The sequence below is a fragment of the Carlito syrichta genome, unplaced genomic scaffold, assembly GCF_000164805.1.
Source record: "Carlito syrichta isolate Samal-C Ts95f unplaced genomic scaffold, Tarsius_syrichta-2.0.1 Scaffold315646, whole genome shotgun sequence".
NCBI classification, from domain to species: domain Eukaryota; kingdom Metazoa; phylum Chordata; class Mammalia; order Primates; family Tarsiidae; genus Carlito; species Carlito syrichta.
The window spans coordinates 326,044-343,721 of NW_007259742.1; the positions used below are offsets into that span (position 1 = coordinate 326,044).

Below are 17,678 nucleotides of genomic sequence, written 5' to 3' on the forward strand. Positions count from 1 at the left end.
GGCCACTGCACTCCAGTCTGGTCGACAGAGTGAGACTCCAACTCAAAAAAAAAAAAAATATTTAGGATATAACCTCAAACCCACTCCACTTCACCTTAGCCTTCATGGTAGCAGAAGAAAGTTGGTACAATGGAAATCAGAAGGAGGAGATCAATACTATAAAAGACACTGAGAAAGAAGAATCAATGAGACTTCTCGATTGGCAATAAAATTATAAAACCATACTTTTAAGAACTCCCTCGAAAATATAAATGTTTTGTTGTTTGAAATGGTAAACATTAGGAATCTGATTTAACTGATGAGAAAGGCATATAGCATCTTCTGGATTTTTGTATTATTGTCATTTGAATTATTGATCTGTTCTGGAATCTGAGTTCATTCCTCTTTTTTTTTTCAGACTTGAACCACAAAATTGGTGACTATTGAGAATTTATTTTTTGAGGCCTCTAGAGTATATTTTAGTATTTTGAAAGCATTATATACTTCTGGCCCATCTGTGTGTATTATCTCAGAAATCTTGGCACAGCTTAGCTAGTTGCCTCTGGCTCAAGGTCTCTCATCATATTGTTGACCTGCTGGGTCTACAGTCTCACTTGACGGCTGAATTGGGGGAGGATTGGCTCCCAACTCCCTCACATGGTTTTTGGGCAAGATTCAGTTTCTCAGGTTTTTTTGTCTGAGGGGCTCACACTGTTGACCTCCTTCATTTCCTTTTTATATGAGCCTCTCCATAGGGTGGCTCACAACATGATGATTGACTTCCTTCTAAGAGAGCAAGAGAGCACCCAAAATGGAAGCCATGGTGTTTTGTAGCCTAATCTCGGAAGCAACTTTCCAGCACTTCTGCCATATTCTACTCATTAGAAGCAAGTCACTAGATCTAGCTCATCCTCAAGGGGAAGAGGTTACACACGGGCATGAATACCAGAAACAGGGATCATTGGGGGTCCATCTTAGCAGCGACGTACTCCACTTTATAAGGCCAGTGTTGTGATGAATAATAAATTCATTGGTAATCAAGCTTCAGTACTATTTGATTAGTAGGTATTGACTTAAAAAATATGAAGAATATTTCTTTTTTTTTTTCCAAGTTGGAGTCTCACTCTGTCGCCCAGACTGGAGTGCAGTGGCTGTTCCCGGCCACCTCAGCCTTGACCTGCTGGGCTCCGGCAATCCTTCCGCCTCAGCCCTCCAAGTAGCTGGAACTATAGGCACGCATTACCACGCCCAGCTAATTTTTTTTGATTTATTGTAGAGATGAGGTCTTGTCAAGTTGCCCCGGCAGGTCTCGAACTCACAGGCTCAGGCAATCCACTCACCTTAACCTCCCAAAGCGCTGGGATTACGGGCTGAGCAACCAAGCCCGGCTGAAAGATATTTCAATTGGAAGTCTGTCTGATATTGTTTGCTTCTCTTTTATTTTCCAGAATAATCTGGGTATCTTGTGGTCTGAAAGAGAAGATATTGAAACTGCACAGGCTTACCTAGAGTCATCAGAAGCACTATATAATCAGTATATGAAAGAGGTATGTTATTTGTCAGATACATTTTAATTTTTATTGAAACTAGTCAAGAATTTATACTACCAACTCCTTATTCATATTATATTGGTGTGACTCTTCAAAACCTAGGAACTTCTCTATGGAGCTGTCTGGGAAGTCACCTAATAGCTGAACGACTAAGATTTTGAGTTTTTTTTTTTTTTTTTGAGATGGAGTCTCACTCTGACGTCCAGACTGAAGTGCAGTAGCACACTCATGGCCACTGTTGTCTCGACCTGGTGGGCTCAGGTGATCCTTCTGCCTCAGCCCTCCAAGTAGCTGGAGCCATAGGCATGCACCACCACACCGGCTAATTTTTTGATTTATTGTAGAGATGAGGTCTGACCAAGTTGCCCAGGCTGGTCTCGAACCCCTGGGCTCAGGCATTCCTCTCCCATTGTCCTCCCAAAGTACTGGGATTACAGGTGTAAGCCAGTGCAACCGGCAAGATTTTGAGGTTTTTATAACAATCCTTGGATAGGGCATAATGGCAACTTTAGTCATAGTTATAAAGGAAATATGATTCTAATGTTATCCTAAAATACTATTTGCATATTTTTGTACTTATAATCTAAAACTTCTGTTTGGTTTCCAGTGAAAATAGCAGTGCTTAAAGGAAAGCAGGCAAGAACTACTTGAGCAAAATATCTGAACTCTTTGAGACTATGATTCTCAAACGTTAGCATGCATCAAAATCAGCTAATGAGCTTGTGAGAACACAGCAGAGAGGCTTCCAGACTCTGATGTAGTGGTTCTGTGATGGGACCTGGGAATCTGCTTTCTTTTTTTTAAGATTAGAAAATATAGTTTAAAGAGAAAATTGAGAGAAAGAGGAGATTCACCTTCCCAAGGTAAGGAAGGGGACCAAAGCCAGGAAACATGGTGATGGCCATAGCTCAAAGAGCCCATGGTTATACCAGAGTCTAGTAAGGCAATGGCCAGAATCTGCATTTTTAACAATGTCCTGGGTGATGCTTATGCTGCTGGTCTAAGTGTTCTATAGTACTTTGAGAACCATTGATTCGGGGCAGTAGGTTTTCAGTTTTTTGGTTTTTTTTTTTTTTAGCCTGTGAAACCCTTCTGAAATGCAGCATATTAAAAAAAATAATAAGCTGGGCTTGGTGGCTCAGCCTGTGATCCCGTGCCTTTGGGAGGCTGAGGTGAGTGGATTGCCTGAGCCTGCAGGTTCGAGACCCGCCTGGGCAACTTGGCGAGACCTCATCTCTACAGTAAATCAAAAAAATGAGCCGGGCGTGGTAGCGCGCGTCTGTAGTTCCAGCTACTTGGAAGGCTGAGGCGGAAGGATCGCCGGAGCCCAGCAGGTCGAGGCCGCGGTAGCCGGGAGCAGCCACTGCACTCCAGTCTGGGCGACAGAGTGAGACTCCGACTCAAAAAAAAAAAAAAAAAAAAATGATCGAGCTATTCCGGGTAAGCAGATCAAAAGGACCCTGAGCCCAATGCATTACAGATTCCTTCTACCTCCTCACTTTAGTAGTACATAACAGGTGCTGTTGCACTTCCAGGCCTCTGTGGTCCTAGATTGAAAACTCTCAATTTAGAGGGTACAGCCTGCAAAGGGGAAAAACCACGTGTTAACATTTGTTTCCTTATACTTTTTTTTCATATGAAAGAGAAATTATCTGGCACAGTATTTTGCTGGAGATTACTATTTGTCACAGTTATCTGCTTTGTAAATCCATCAGTAAAATGTCCTTATAACATTAAAGAACTGGAAATAATATTACATACCACATAAAGGAGACTAAACATATAAATGTATGTGCTAAATTCAGCTATCATAGTGCTTAGCTACAAAAGGATATACAAGTTTTAGATACTGGGCTGGTATCGTGGCTCATACCTATTACCCCAGTACTTTGGGAGACTGAGGTGGGAGGATCACTTGAGTCCAGGAGTTTGAGACCAACCAACATAGTGAGACTTCGCCTCTACAGAACAATTAAAATATTAGCTGGGCATGGTGGTGCATACCTTTAGTCTCAGCTACTTGGGAGTCTAAAGCAGAAGGGTTGCCTGAACCTAGGTGGTTGAGCCAGTGGTGAGCCAGCTACTTGGAAGGTGATCATGTCACCGTACTCTAGGTTGGGCTACCTTGAGAGTAAGACCTTGACTCCAAAAAGAAAAAAAAAAAAAGGGCCAAGCATGGTGGTTTATGCCTGTAATCCCAGCACTTTGGGAGGTAGAGGAATGATAATTGCTTAAGCCCAGGAACTCAAGGCAAGCCTCGGCAACATAGCAAGACCCCATTTGCAAGAAAAGAAAAGAATTTTTTAAAAGTTTCAGATTTCCTAAAATGGTGGCATCATCATGTTGGCAAAATCATGGCTTCCCTTTAAGAATTTTTTATTTTTATTGATTGATTGATTGATTGAGTTGGAGTCTCTCTCTGTCACTCAGACCGGAGTGCAGTGGCCACTCCTGGCCACCGCATTCTCCACCCGCTGGGCTCCAGTGATCCTTCCACCTCAGCCTTCCAAGTAGCTGGAACTACAGGTGCGCGCTACCACACCCGGCTAATTTTTTTGATTTATTGTAGAGATGAGGTCTTACTAAGTTGTTCAGGTAATCCACTCACTTCAGCCTCCCAAAGTTCTGGGATTACAGGCTGAGCCACCGAGCCCAGCTCTATTTTTTATTTTCAGTGAGTCAAGTTTTCACTTTATTGCCCAGGCTGGAGTGCAGTGACATGACTCAGAAAAAAACCAAAAGCAAAAAACTCACATTTTAGTATTAGATGATGTAACTACATTTATTTAAATAAAATACAGACCAGGCACAGTGGCTCAGCCTGTAATTCCAGCACTTTGGGAGGCTGAGGTGAGAGGATTGCCTGAGCCCAGGGGTTCGAGACCAGTCTGGGCAACATAGTGAGACCTCATCTCTACACTAAATCACAAAAACTAGCTGGGCGTAGTGGCGTGCGTCTGTAGTTCCAATTACTTGAAAGGCTGAAGTGGAAGGATCGCCTGAGCTCAGCAGGTTGAGGCTGCAGTGGCCGTGAGTGTGCCACTGCATTGCAGCCTGGGCGACAGAGTAAGACTCCAACTCAATAAATAAATAAATAAATAAATAAATAAATAAATAAATAAAATATAAAAGCATTAATATGTATTGAGTGCTTAAATAGGCTACATTTTTTTTCCTCATGATAACTCTGTGAAGTGGCTATTATTATTCCCATTTACAAGTAAGGAGTTGGCGGTTCAGTGAGGTTAGCATATAGTAGGTGGCAGAATCAAGATTTAAATCTGGTTCTTCTGACCCTAAACTCATGTTCAAAACTTCTGCTTTACTATGCTCTCTTCCAAGGTAATCTAGTTAAATAGTTATTGTATTAAGATAAAGAGATTCTCTTTTTCTCCATAAAATGGCTCAAACACAGTATAAGAGAAGAATAAAGAAGAAAACAAATTCTATACTAATGAAGAGTTATTTGTTGGCAGGTTTGAGGGGGCAATTAATAGACAAAACCTTGGTGGGGCTTGGTAGCTCAGCCTGTAATCCCAGCACTTCGGGAGGTCGAGGTGAATGGATTGCCTGAGCCTACAGGTTCAAGACCAGCCCGGGCAACTTGATGAGACCTCATCTCTAAAAAAAGGAAAAAAAAAAGAGAGAGACAAAATCTTTTTTTTTTTGAGTCGGAGTCTCACTCTGTCGCCCAGACTGGAGTGCAGTGGCTGCTCCCAGCCACCGCAGCCTCGACCTGCTGGACTCCGGCGATCCTTCCTCCTCAGCCTTCCGAGTAACTAGAATTACAGGGGTGCGCTACCACGCCTGGCTAATTTTTTGATTTTATTGTAGAGATGAGGTCTCGCTGCCCAGGCAGGTCTCGAACCCGCGGGCTCAGGCAATCCACTCACCTCAGCCTCCCGAAGGTGCAAGATTACAGGCTGAGCCACCGAGCCCAGCTAGAGACAAAATCTTATAAGCTAGAGAGATATCTTATTTAACAAACAACGCTTGTAGTACTTATCGACACTATTATAAGTGATTTGCAAATACTAACTCATTTACAAATATTAAGTCATGACAACTTTATGAAGTAGGTACTGTTACTATTTGTATTTTTTTACATGAGGAAGCAGAAGTACCAGAGACTAAGTGACTTGCCCAGAGTCACACACTAGTCAGTGGTAGAGCTGGCATTCCAACCCACACGATCTGGCTCCAGAAAGGAATGAGTTGTGAGCAGATTGCATAGACTGAACTTTCCTGTTTGCTTTGTCAGTTGAATTTCTGAGATATTTATTGTTACTACTGTGTACCAGGCACTGTGCAAAATGCTCAGGAATCAAATGTGGATAAAATATGGTTTCTACCCATAACAAGCTCTTTTTCCCTTTGAGAATAAAGATTAGAGCAAATCAACATGAAAGTGAACTAGGAAAAAAATGAAGTGTATTTGGCTTGTAAAAGTTGATTTCTCAGTTCTTCCAGAAGAGGGCACTTGATGTTTATAGTTTAACATCTTAAAGTGCTTTTGTTTTTCTAAAATGTAGATTGGGAGTCCTCCTCTTGATCCCACTGAGCATTTTCTTCCTGAAGAAGAGAAACTTACTGAACAAGAGAGATCAAAAAGGTGAGGAGATATAGATGTCAGTCATCCAGGTATTTCCACAGAGTGTAGATAAGGTGATTGTTCAAAAAAGCATGATGTTTTCTGCCTTAGGGCACTTAGGTTAGGTTACAGAATGTGGGCTCTGACATGAGTCCATTTGCCACTTAATAATTAAGTGACTTTGTTCAGGTCTGAGACTCAGTTTCCTTATTTACCAAATAAATACAATAACCAAACTCAAAGGATTGGTGGGAAGGTCACAATAAATATAAATGACATTTACGCATAAATGGTAAATTATTTTGCAAATATCTTTTTTTTTTGTCCTTCACAGATTCGAGAAGGTTTATACTCATAACCTCTACTACCTGGCTCAGGTCTACCAGCATATGGAAATGTTTGAGAAGGCTGCTCATTATTGCCACAGTACACTGAAACGTCAACTTGAGCACAATGCTTATGATCCTATAGAGTGGGCCATCAATGCTGCTACCTTATCACAATTTTACATCAATAAGGTAAGCTTCTCGAAGTCGTTATTTAACAGAGTACCAATAGTGAGTATAAAAATAGCGTCTGTAGTTCCTTGAAAATACTATCTTTTAAAAATAGCTTGTATTCTAGGATATAAAACTGAACAGAAAAATGTGGTCCAATTTGCCAGTATACTAAAATCCTGTAGCTTTCTGTTGCATGAATCCTTTTGGGTCTTAAAATAGTGAGATTTATCATTGTCTTATATGTTGCTAACCCCTAAAAGTACATGTTACCTGGGACCAATTCTTCTTTACATAGGCAGGCTATTGCCATTTATTTTAGTGAGATATTACCTAAATTGCAGATTTTATATTGTAGATATAGCTTTATCTTTATGAAATGGTAATCTGGTAACTCTGAGAACTTGTCTGAGGAAGTTGACTGTTAAATGTGGGCTTTGATAAAAGCATGTGATACATTTCAGTTATTTTTCAGAATTAACTTCTCTAGAATAATTTTTCGGTGTAGGCAATATCTCTGCTGAGTTCTGTAGTCCTGGGTCTTTATGACATACTCCTTTTGGACTGTTACATGAGTACAGCGTTTTTGAGCTTCTTAGTTTATCAGAATTGCTCATATCATATTGATGTACTCGTAATTGACCCATTTATTCCTTTAGTTCTTAAGAGTCTCTAATGTTAAAATGATTTTAAGCCACTTTTCCCAACCATCTTTTCCGTTCATCTTTTTTTTTTTTTTTTTGAGTTGGAGTCTCACTCTGTCACCCAGACTGGAATGCAGTGGCCGCTCCCGGCCACCGCAGCCTCAACCTGCTGGGCTCCAGCGATCCTTCTGCCTCAACCTTCCAAGTAACTGGAACTACAGGCACACGCTACTATGCCTGGCTAATTTTTTGATTTATTGTGGAGATGAGGTCTCACCAAGTTGCCCATATGGGTCTCGAACCCGCGGGCTCAGGCAATCCACTCATGTCAGCCTCCCAAAGCGCGGGATTACAGGCTGAGCCCGGCTCTGTTCATCTTTAACAAGATATGTCAGCAATAGAAATTACTTTTATTTGTGTTTCTAATTCACAAGCCTCTTCTGAAACTTTGGTCATTTTCTCATCAGAGCTGCTGCTTTTATCTCTGGTAACCTGCTGCCTTATCCTTGGGCCTTTATCCTTTCTAGGCTTTTTGTTAGTGTTGGTTCTGTAAATGTGCCCTTTGATTAAAGTATTGTCCCACAGAATTGCATTCAGAAAAGCTATTAGCAGGAGAGAAAGGGCTGTGGTGGCTGCAGCATCGCTTCTAGGACTTTGGTCTAAGCTCAAGTGTATAAGTAACACTACTGCATATATCAGAGCATTCACTTAACTCTAATTCTTGTGATCCATTCCATCGTGGTTGTCATCAAAAGTGGTACCCAGTGCCTCTGCTTGTGCCATCTTTTTTTTTTTTGAGTTGGAGTCTCACTCTGTCGCCCAGACTGGAGTGCAGTGGCTGCAGCCTTGACCTGCTGGGCTCCGGCGATCCTTCCGCCTCAGCCTTGCAAGTAGCTGGAATTACAGGCATGCGCTTCCATGCCCGGCTGATTTTTTGATTTATTGAGGTCTCGCTGCCCAGGCGGGTCTCGAACCTGTGGGCTCAGGCAATCCACTCATCTCAGCATCCCAAAGGCTCAGGGTTAGTGGCATCTTTTTTATAGCTGTTGGAGACCTCTTGTTCATTGTGTTTAGCAACTTTAAAATTATACATTCACTATGATTTTATTAACATAAAACTCCATGGATATTGGTAGTACTAAGCCATCTAGATACTAATTTAAAGTGTGATTAAAAATTTAAAGTTGTTAAGCATTACTTATGTGGAGTATGTGATAATTTTCATGAGTACTTCCCCCACCCTGCACTTTCATTTTGTTACCAAAAGTTTTTTTAAGTTTTTGTTACCAGCAGCTAAGTTATATTGAAAAAAAAAGGGACTTGAACCATGTTTTAAAATGCGATTTCATTTCTGTCATTGTCATCTTCATCTGATTCCAGTGATGAGATTTTGCTACTTGGTGAGTCCCTACCTGGCAGGTGCTAAAAAATCCCACATTTATCAGCCTCCAAGAATGCAGCACAAGGCACTTGCTATTCCAGCAGTGGTTGCTAATAGGAAGCCATTCTGACATAGCTAAAGTGATGATAATGGTTAAGGGGTTGTAGAGGGATAACTAAAGTTTCTGTATGCAAACTTTAACTTCTTTTGGCTTTCAAGATTTGACGGCAACACTTTGATCTAGATGTTGCTGGACTGGTACTACACATGGCGCCCAGTTGTTTTCAAGATGGCTTCTGAGTTTGCCATAGTGGAGAGATATATTTAATGCAGAGATTTTGAAGTCATAGTCGGCCATTAAAAGTCTTTCATGTATTACACATATGAAGTAGACATCCTATTGCATGAGGGTGGCTACCAACTAAAAGTTGAACTTTAACTTTGTACTTCTGCTGGGTGATCCTGTCTGTGACTTACGTGACAATACAAAGTGTTTATATTAATTAACAAGGAGATCTCTAAATGTTTGAGAAGTTTACCATGCTCAGATTGAATTATGAAGTTCAAAAGTGTTGGTAAAGCAGGTTCATAAAGTTCATCTGTAGAAGTTTGACTTTAGAACTTGGTGGGAGGCCTTATTGTCTGTAAATTCGAAAGAATTTGGAACACAGGAATCTCTTCCTATCAGAATTTGTCTTTTTTATTATTTTTTTTAAACAGTAGGATATGAAAGTGATCTCTAAGCCTAATAAAAATTAAATCTTCGGCTGGGCTCAGTGGCTCAACCTGTAATCCCAGCACTTTGGGAGGCCGAGATAAGAGGATTGCCTGAGCCCACGGGTTCAAGACCAGCCCGGACAACTTGGCAAGACCTTGTCTCTACAATAAACAAAAATTTAGTCAGGCATGGTAGCGTGCACCTGTAGTTCCAGCTTCTTGGAAGACTGAGGTGGACCCAGTGGGTCGACGTTAGGGTGGGCGTGAGCATGCCACTGCACTCCAGCATGGGCAACAGAGTGAAACTCCAACGCAAAAAAAAAAAATTAAGCCGGGCTCGGTGGCTCAGCCTGTAATCCTGTGCCTTTGGGAGACTGAGGTGAGTGGATTGCCTGAGCCTGCAGGTTCGAGACCCGCCTGAGCAACTTGGCAAGACCTCATCTCTACAATAAATCAAAATGAGCCGGGCATGGTAGCGCGCCTGTAGTTCCAGCTACTTGGAAGGCTGAGGCGGAAGGATCACCGGAGCCCAGCAGGTCGAGGCTATGGTGGCCGGGAGCGGCCACTGCACTCCAGTCTGGGTGACACAGTGAGACTCCAACTCAAAAAAAAAAAAAAATTGAATCTTCAGTCCTCTGTCAGAATGTAAATGGTCTAAGAATTTATTGTGCACAGAACTTTGCCTATTTAGACCAACCCTAAAGGAGTCTTTGAGGCTGAGTCTAGGATGACAGCCATTCCTATGTGTTTATTGATTGTGAGCAGAGCTAACTTTCAATCAACAGTTGTGTATCAGCCTGTTTGGATTGTTATTAAGGACATTGTTGTTTCAGTCTTCAAGGTAGCTTTTTAATCAGATAATATGATAATATATCTTCTTTACCTTTTAATGTTCTGCAGTTATACAGTACCTCCTTAGGAGTGATTTTTTAAAACTTGACCTTTAGCTTTTCCCATATTAAAAGACTATGCACGTTATCAGTTGCAAATAAAGCTGTGTGGTGTTTGGGTTCACTGTTGTTTATTTCCCCAACAGCTATGCTTTATGGAGGCCAGGCACTGTTTATCAGCTGCTAATGTCATTTTTGGTCAAACTGGAAAGATCACAGTCACAGAAGATAGTAAGTTTATCTGTGCATGTTTTATTACATAACTTTTGAAAAACTTTTTATTTTGAAATTATTTTAAACCTTAGAAAAGTTACAAGAACAGAACAAAGAACTACTATGTGCCCTTCTAAATTCACCAATTTTTAGTATTTTCCTCATTTGAAATCAAATTTTATTTTTTCTCTGTGAGAAAAGGTTACATACATTGGAGAGAAGGTTACATACATTGGAGAGAAGATTACATACATTAGCCTTCTTTACCCTGGAACACTTCAGCATGTATTTCCTAAAAACAAGAATATCTTTTTATATAATCCTGGAACATTTATCAAATTTAGGAAGTGTAACATTGATACAGTCCTTTTGTCTGTTTTGCACATTTTTGTTTCATCAGTTGTTCCCATACAGCATTTTTCCCAGTGTTGGATCATGCAGTTCAAAATTGCATGTTGTATTCAGTTGCCACATTCTTTAGTCTTTTTTCATCTGGAACAACTTCTCAGCCTGTCTTTCTCTTTTATCACAAAACATTTTTGAAGAATACAGCTCAGTTGTTTCGCAGAATTTTCCATCAGTTGGGATTTGTTTTCTTATGTCAAAATCGGATTCTATGTTTTTGGTTGGAGTACTACATGCATAAGAGATGTGTCCAAATAGCCATTTTTTTTTTTTTTTTTTAAGTCAGAGTCTCACTCTGTCACCCAGGCTGGAATGCAGTGGCATGCTTATGGCCACTGCAGCCTTGACCTGCTAGGCTCAGGTAATCCTTCTGCCTCAGTCTTCCAAGTATGGAACTACAGACACGTGCTACCACACCTGGCTAGTTTTTTGATTTATTGTAGAGATGAGATCTCACCAAGTTGCCCAGGCTGGTCAACCCATAGGCTCAGACAATCCTCTCACTTACGCCTCCCAAAGTGCTGGGATTATAGGCGTGAGCCACCGCATCTGGCCCATCATACTTCTTTATAAATGGACATTCTAGTTGTGGATCAGAGGAATGCAGAGGCTCTGAAGGGTTAAGGGAATGTATAGCATCAAATCAAATTGGATTTTCCCATTAATGTATTTGCTATATTAATTAATTGTAGATTCGTTGAAGTCTAAGAGACACTTATCTCAAAAAAATTTTAAAAAACTAAATCACCCGTGACATATGTTTTTGTTTTTACTCTTCAAAATAGAAAGCTAAAAAAAGTCTGGCCGGGCGAGGCGGCTCACACCTGTAATCCCAGCACTTTAGAAGGCCGAAGTGAGAGGACTACCTGAGTCCACAGGTTCGAGACTAGCCTGGGTAATTTGGCAAGACCTCATCTCTGCAGTAAATCAAAAATTAGCCGGGTGTGGTGGCATGTGCCTGTAGTTCCAGCTACTTGGAAGGTTGAGGCAGAAGGATCTCCTGAGCCCAGCAAACCTCATCTCTACAATAAATAAAAAAATTAGCCAGGCATGGTGCCATGTGCCTATAGTTCCAGCTACTTGGAAGGCTGAGGCAGAAGGATTGCTTGAGCCCAGCAGGTCAAAACTGTGGTGGCTGTGAGCGTGCCACTGCACTCCAGTCTGGGTGACAGAGTGAGATTACAACTCAAAAAAAAAAAAAAAAAAAGTCCAGTGTTTTCAGTTTGTTTTCATTGAGCAGCCTCATATGGTTGGAATGTTTTTTTGAGCTGGAATCTTATTCTGTCGCCTGGGCTAGAGTGCAGTGGCACACTCAGAGTTACTGCAGCCTCAACCTGCTGGACTTAAGTGAGCCTTCTGCCTTAGCCTTCCAAGTAGCTGGAACTACAGATGAGCACCACCATGCCTGGCTAATTTTTTGATTTATTGTAGTGACAAGGTCTCACCATGTTCCCTAGGCTGGTCTCAAACCCCTGGGCTCAGGCAGTCCTTTCACCTCCGCCTCCCAAAATGCTGGGATTACAGGTGTGAGCCGCTGCGACTGGCTGGAGTATTTATTTTTTTATTTTTATTTTTATTTTTTTGAGTCAGAGTCTCACTTTGTCACCCAGACTGGAGGGCAGTGGCACGCTCCCGGCCACCACAGTCTCAACCTGCTGGGCTCAGGCAATCCTTCCGCCTCAGCCTTCCAAGTAGCTGGAACTGTAGGCACGTGGCACCATGCCTGGCTAATTTTTTTATTTATTGTAGAGATGAGGTCTCACCAAGTTGCCCAGGTTGGTCTCAAACCCACGGACTCGGGCAATATTCTTACCTCGACCTACCAAAGTGCTGGGATTATAGGCATGAGCCACTGTGCCTGGCCTATTTTTTTTTAATTAATTTAGAATTTTTTTTTATAAGACAGAGTCTAATTTTGTGACCCAGTCTGGAGTATGGTGGCACAGTCATGGCTCACACCAGCCTCAGACTCCTGGGTTCAAGCAGTTCTCCCCACTCAGCCTCCTGAATAGCTGAACTACAAGTGTGCACCACCATGCCGGGCGAATGTTTTTAAATATTTTTTGTAGAGATGAGGTCTTGCTATGTTGCTTAGACGCAGTAATCCAAAATCCAGATAGATTTACTATACAGATTTATTCATGTTTAGAGGATTTTTTTTTTTAATTTTTACAAACCTGTGTGTTGAGGACTGACCTTTTTTTTTTTTTTTTTTTTTTTAAAGTCAGATTCTTACCCTGTTGTCCAGGCTGGAGTGCAGTGACACACTCAAAAGCACCACAGCCTCAACCTACTGGACTCAGGGGATCCTTCTGCCTCGACTTCCCTAGTAGCTGGAACTGCAGGCATGTGCCACCACACCCACCTAATTTTTAAAAATTTATTGTAGAGATGAGGTCTCACCATGTTGCCGAGGCTGATGCAAACCTCTGGATTCAGGCAGTCCTCTTGTCTCTGTTTCCCAAAGTACTGGGATTACAGGCATGAGCCACTATGCTACTCTGCTGTGAATGAAACTTTGGCCCAGAAGCAGGCCATCTATAAATGGCTTAGCACCAGGCTCCCACAGACGCTGAGCTGCGTGACATAAAGTTGTTTATAATAGTGAAGAATTGGAAACAACAAATTCCCATATTAGAAGCATTTGTCAAATAATGGAATATTTAAAAATGAAGCTAAAGTGTCGACAATGATATGGATAAAGTTATACTGCTATAATGTATGAAGAAAAAGAACATTGAATATACATTGTGACCTTAATTTTTACTTATAGAAAAAGCATAAGAAAAAACTAGAAAGAAACATGTAAAAATAATAGTAGTGAGTGCCTGCGGGCAGTAGGATTTGGGGAGGGTTTCCTCCCACCCCACTTCAGTAAGGATGTTCCTTTTATCATCAGGAAAAAATGATATTCAAAATAATACAGTACACAATGAAAATTACAATTGTGACCATTAACTGAGACAAATCCCACCTGTACTTTTAGCTCCTGAAGCTGAAGGAGATGTGCCAGAGCTTTATCATCAAAGAAAAGGGGAAATAGCACGATGCTGGATCAAGTACTGTCTGACGCTCCTGCAGGATGCGCAGCTCTCCATGCAGGTAATGCTGTCGCAGGTTGCCTTCCTTTTTCTTCAATGAGCAGGATATGAGTAAAAGCTCATGGTGGGGTGTCTGCTCACTGAGCTCACTGTGTATTTATCATGGAAGACTTGTAGGATGCTTGCATAACTTTTTATTTGCCTTTCTCATCTCTACCTTTTAAAATCTTACTCATTCAGGGCCTATCTGAAATGTTACTTCTACCCTGAAGACTTTCCTTTGGCTAGAATATAAACTCCTGGAGAGATGGGATCTGTATCACGTTCTTATTACATTATTATCTTCAGGCACACAGACTCTCAATCAATAATTTGATTGAATAATTCTTCATCCTCAACAGATATCATCTCCCTAGTTTAAACTCCATAGAACTTTTCTTGCCCCCTCCTAAGTCACTTAAATTCTGTTTTGTTTTTCTCTATTTGTATTCTTATCTTATTCCTTTATCTCTTATTTATTTATTTGAGTTGGAGTCATACTCTGTTGCCCAGGCTGGACTATGCAGTGGTACAATTCTGGCTGCTGCAGCCTCGACCTGCTGTGCTCAGGTGATCCTTCCATCTCAGCCTACCAAGTAGCTGGAACTACAGGCGCGTGTCACCAAGCCTGGCTAATTTTTTTTATTTATCGTAGAGGTGAGGTCTTGCCATGTTGCCCAGGCTGGTCTGGAACTCCTGAGCTCAGGCAGTCTTTTCGCCTTGACCTCCCAAAATGCTGAAATTACAGGTTTGAGCCACTGTGCATTTTAAGAACATCTCTACCAATGATAGTAGAGTTAAGGTAGAGTTAACTCTGTCTTCACTTTAGTGTCTTTAAGAGACCTAGAGCATTTCTCTGTAATATATTATACTGAATAACGTGTAGCATAAGCATCGTATCATTAATGTGGAATATTTTTAGGAAGTAGATTATAGTCTTAATATCATATTGAAAAAGAAATACTACTGATTAGTGTATTACATGTATATAATGTTTCACAGTTCTCAAAGTTCTTTTGTATGGTGTATTTGTCTTATTTGAAGGAGTAACTTTAAATGAGTTAGAGTTCCTCAGAGAGAATACATAATATCTTTTTTTTTTTTTTTTTTGAGTTGGAGTCTCACTCTGTCGCCCAGACTGGAGTGCAGTGGCATGCTCCCGGCCACTGCAGCCTCGACCTGCTGGGCTCCGGTGATCCTTCCACCTCAGCCTTCCAAGTAGCTGGAACTACAGGCTGGCACTACCACACGCAACTAATTTTTTTGATTTATTGTAGAGATGAGGTCTCACCAATTTGCCCAGGCGGGTCCCAAACCTGCGGGCTCAGGCAATCGACTCATCTCAGCCTCCCAAAGCGCGGGATTACAGGCTGAGCCACTGAGCCCAGCTGAGAATACATAATATCTAAACGGTTTGCTTGTTTATTTAAAATACTGTTTTTCTCATTTCTTGAGTTTTTAATATAACTGGTATATAATTGGCAGAAAGTCAGTTTCAAAGATGTTTAAGATTATAATACCTCCCTAAACTAGGCTGGGAAGTAAGAGAGTTGTCTTTTCCTTTTTGATATTATTTGGCAGCAGGAAATTAGTGTCCTACTTAACCATAATTTGTTTTTTTCTTTCAGGACAACATAGGAGAACTTGATCTTGATAAGCAATCTGAACTTAGAGCTTTGAGGAAAAAAGAACTGGATAAGGAAGAAAGCATTAGGAAAAAAGCTGTGCAGTTTGGAACTGGTGAACTGTGTGATGCCATCTCTGCAGTGGAAGAGAAAGTGAGCTATTTGAGACCTTTAGATTTTGAGGAAGCCAGAGAACTCTTCTTAGTGGGTCAGCACTATGTCTTTGAGGCAAAAGAGTTCTTCCAGATTGATGGTTACGTCACTGACCATATTGAAGTTGTCCAAGACCACAGTGCTCTGTTTAAGATGCTTGCCTTCTTTGAAACTGACATGGAGAGACGATGCAAAATGCACAAACGCAGAATAGCCATGCTGGAGCCCCTCATAGTAGACCTGAATCCACAGTACTATTTGTTGGTCAACAGACAGATCCAGTTTGAAATTGCACATACTTACTATGATATGATGGATTTGAAGGTTGCCATTGCTGACAAGTTAAGGGATCCTGATTCACACATTGTTAAAAAAATCAATAATCTTAATAAGTCAGCATTGAAGTACTACCAGCTCTTCTTAGACTCACTGAGAGACCCAAATAAAGTGTTTCCTGAGCATATAGGGGAAGATGTCCTTCGCCCTGCCATGCTAGCTAAGTTTAGAGTTGCCTGTCTCTATAGCCAAATCATCACTTCAGATCCCAAGAAAGAGCTAGAAAATTTGGCAGCATCGTTGGAACATTACAAATTTATTGTTGATTATTGTGAAAAGCACCCTGAGGCTGCCCAGGAAATAGAAGTTGAGCTAGAACTTAGTAAAGAGATGGTTAGTCTTCTCCCAACAAAAATGGAGAGACTCAGAACCAAGACGACCCTGACTTAACTCCTGCTTTTAAAGAAAGGACATGTGTAACACTGAAGTGATTTTTTAACAAGCCCAATTCCATTGTGATACTTATAGCCAGATGAGTGCACCTTGAACTTGAGTCAGATCAACTGAGTCTTTGGTAGGATCTTAATCAACATAAAGATAATTAATAATTTACATCTAATTATGCAAATTTCCCGGTTAAAGTAACCTGTGATTTGTATTTTAGATTGCTCGTTTCCTGTTTAATTATAGACATTTCTTGTCTCAGTTTCTAATTGTAGATTCTTGGTATGCTAGTACTTGATAGGTTCCTTATAAGGGAAAATGCTGGTTAATGAACCTGGTGGATAAGTCTGTTACTATATTAGCATTGAGAAAGTAACTTCCTGTAGTTATTCTTTCTAAAATATTTGCTTTCCTAAATTCCCCTCAAAAAACTTCCTTTTAAAAATAATAAAAACTAAGTAACGACATTGTAAAGTGTATGTAAATGGTTTGTCTTAACTATAGAGGAAAAAGGTTATTGGAAATATAATAAATTGACTTTTTTCACTAATAAAAACTTTCATTTCTTCTTTTACTTTCTTGTAAGAATTGGTTTTAATTTTTGACACTTCAAAGATATTAGCTTGTTTGAAGCCAGAGAAGAATATTTCTTCAATAACTTTGCACAGTTAGAAAACATTAACATATCATTCATTTAATAAATATTTACCGAGCTTATACTGTGTGCCAGAAAACCTGTTGGCTGTGGCTTCTCATCAGAGGATCTTGATATATTTATAAACCTTTAAGCAGTGTTGAAAAAGAATAAGTGTGTCATAACTAAACATTGTTGATAGGTTAGTCGTTTTAAGAAAAGAATTAGTGTGTCATAACTAAACATTGTTGATAGGTTAGTCATTTTAAGAAATGAAATCCCAGCCAGGCCGGTGTCTCACGCCTATAATTCCAGCACTTTGGGAGGCTGAGGCAGGATTGCCTGAGGCCTGGAGTCTGAGACCAGCCTGGGCAACATAGCTGGACCCTGTCTCTACAAAAAGTTAAAATTACATGGGGCATGGTGGCATGGTGCATGCCTGTAGCCCCAGCTACTCTGGCAGTTGAGGCAGGAGGATCACTTGAACCCAGAAGTTACGGGTTACAGTGAGCTATGATTAAGCCATTGTACTCCAGCTTGGGTGACCCTGTCTCTAAGAAACAAAAACAAGATGAAATGGAGTTTCTATCTTGTGTATA

The 17,678-nt window shown here is 40.7% G+C and overlaps 1 protein-coding gene across 1 annotated transcript in view; it reads left to right on the plus strand.

Annotated features, from left to right (window-relative positions):
- The window catches only part of KIF1BP (KIF1 binding protein), a 25,247-nt gene extending 8,228 nt beyond the window's left edge, over positions 1–17,019 (plus strand). Inside the window, exons 2-7 of the mRNA XM_008073094.1 lie at positions 1,428–1,526; positions 6,062–6,141; positions 6,455–6,638; positions 10,396–10,480; positions 13,854–13,969; positions 15,576–17,019. Of these exons, the coding sequence (XP_008071285.1) occupies positions 1,428–1,526; positions 6,062–6,141; positions 6,455–6,638; positions 10,396–10,480; positions 13,854–13,969; positions 15,576–16,451 (1,440 nt within the window). The 3' untranslated portion in view covers positions 16,452–17,019. The remainder of the gene's footprint in view (positions 1–1,427; positions 1,527–6,061; positions 6,142–6,454; positions 6,639–10,395; positions 10,481–13,853; positions 13,970–15,575) is intronic.
- Positions 17,020–17,678: the final 659 nt, after the last annotated feature.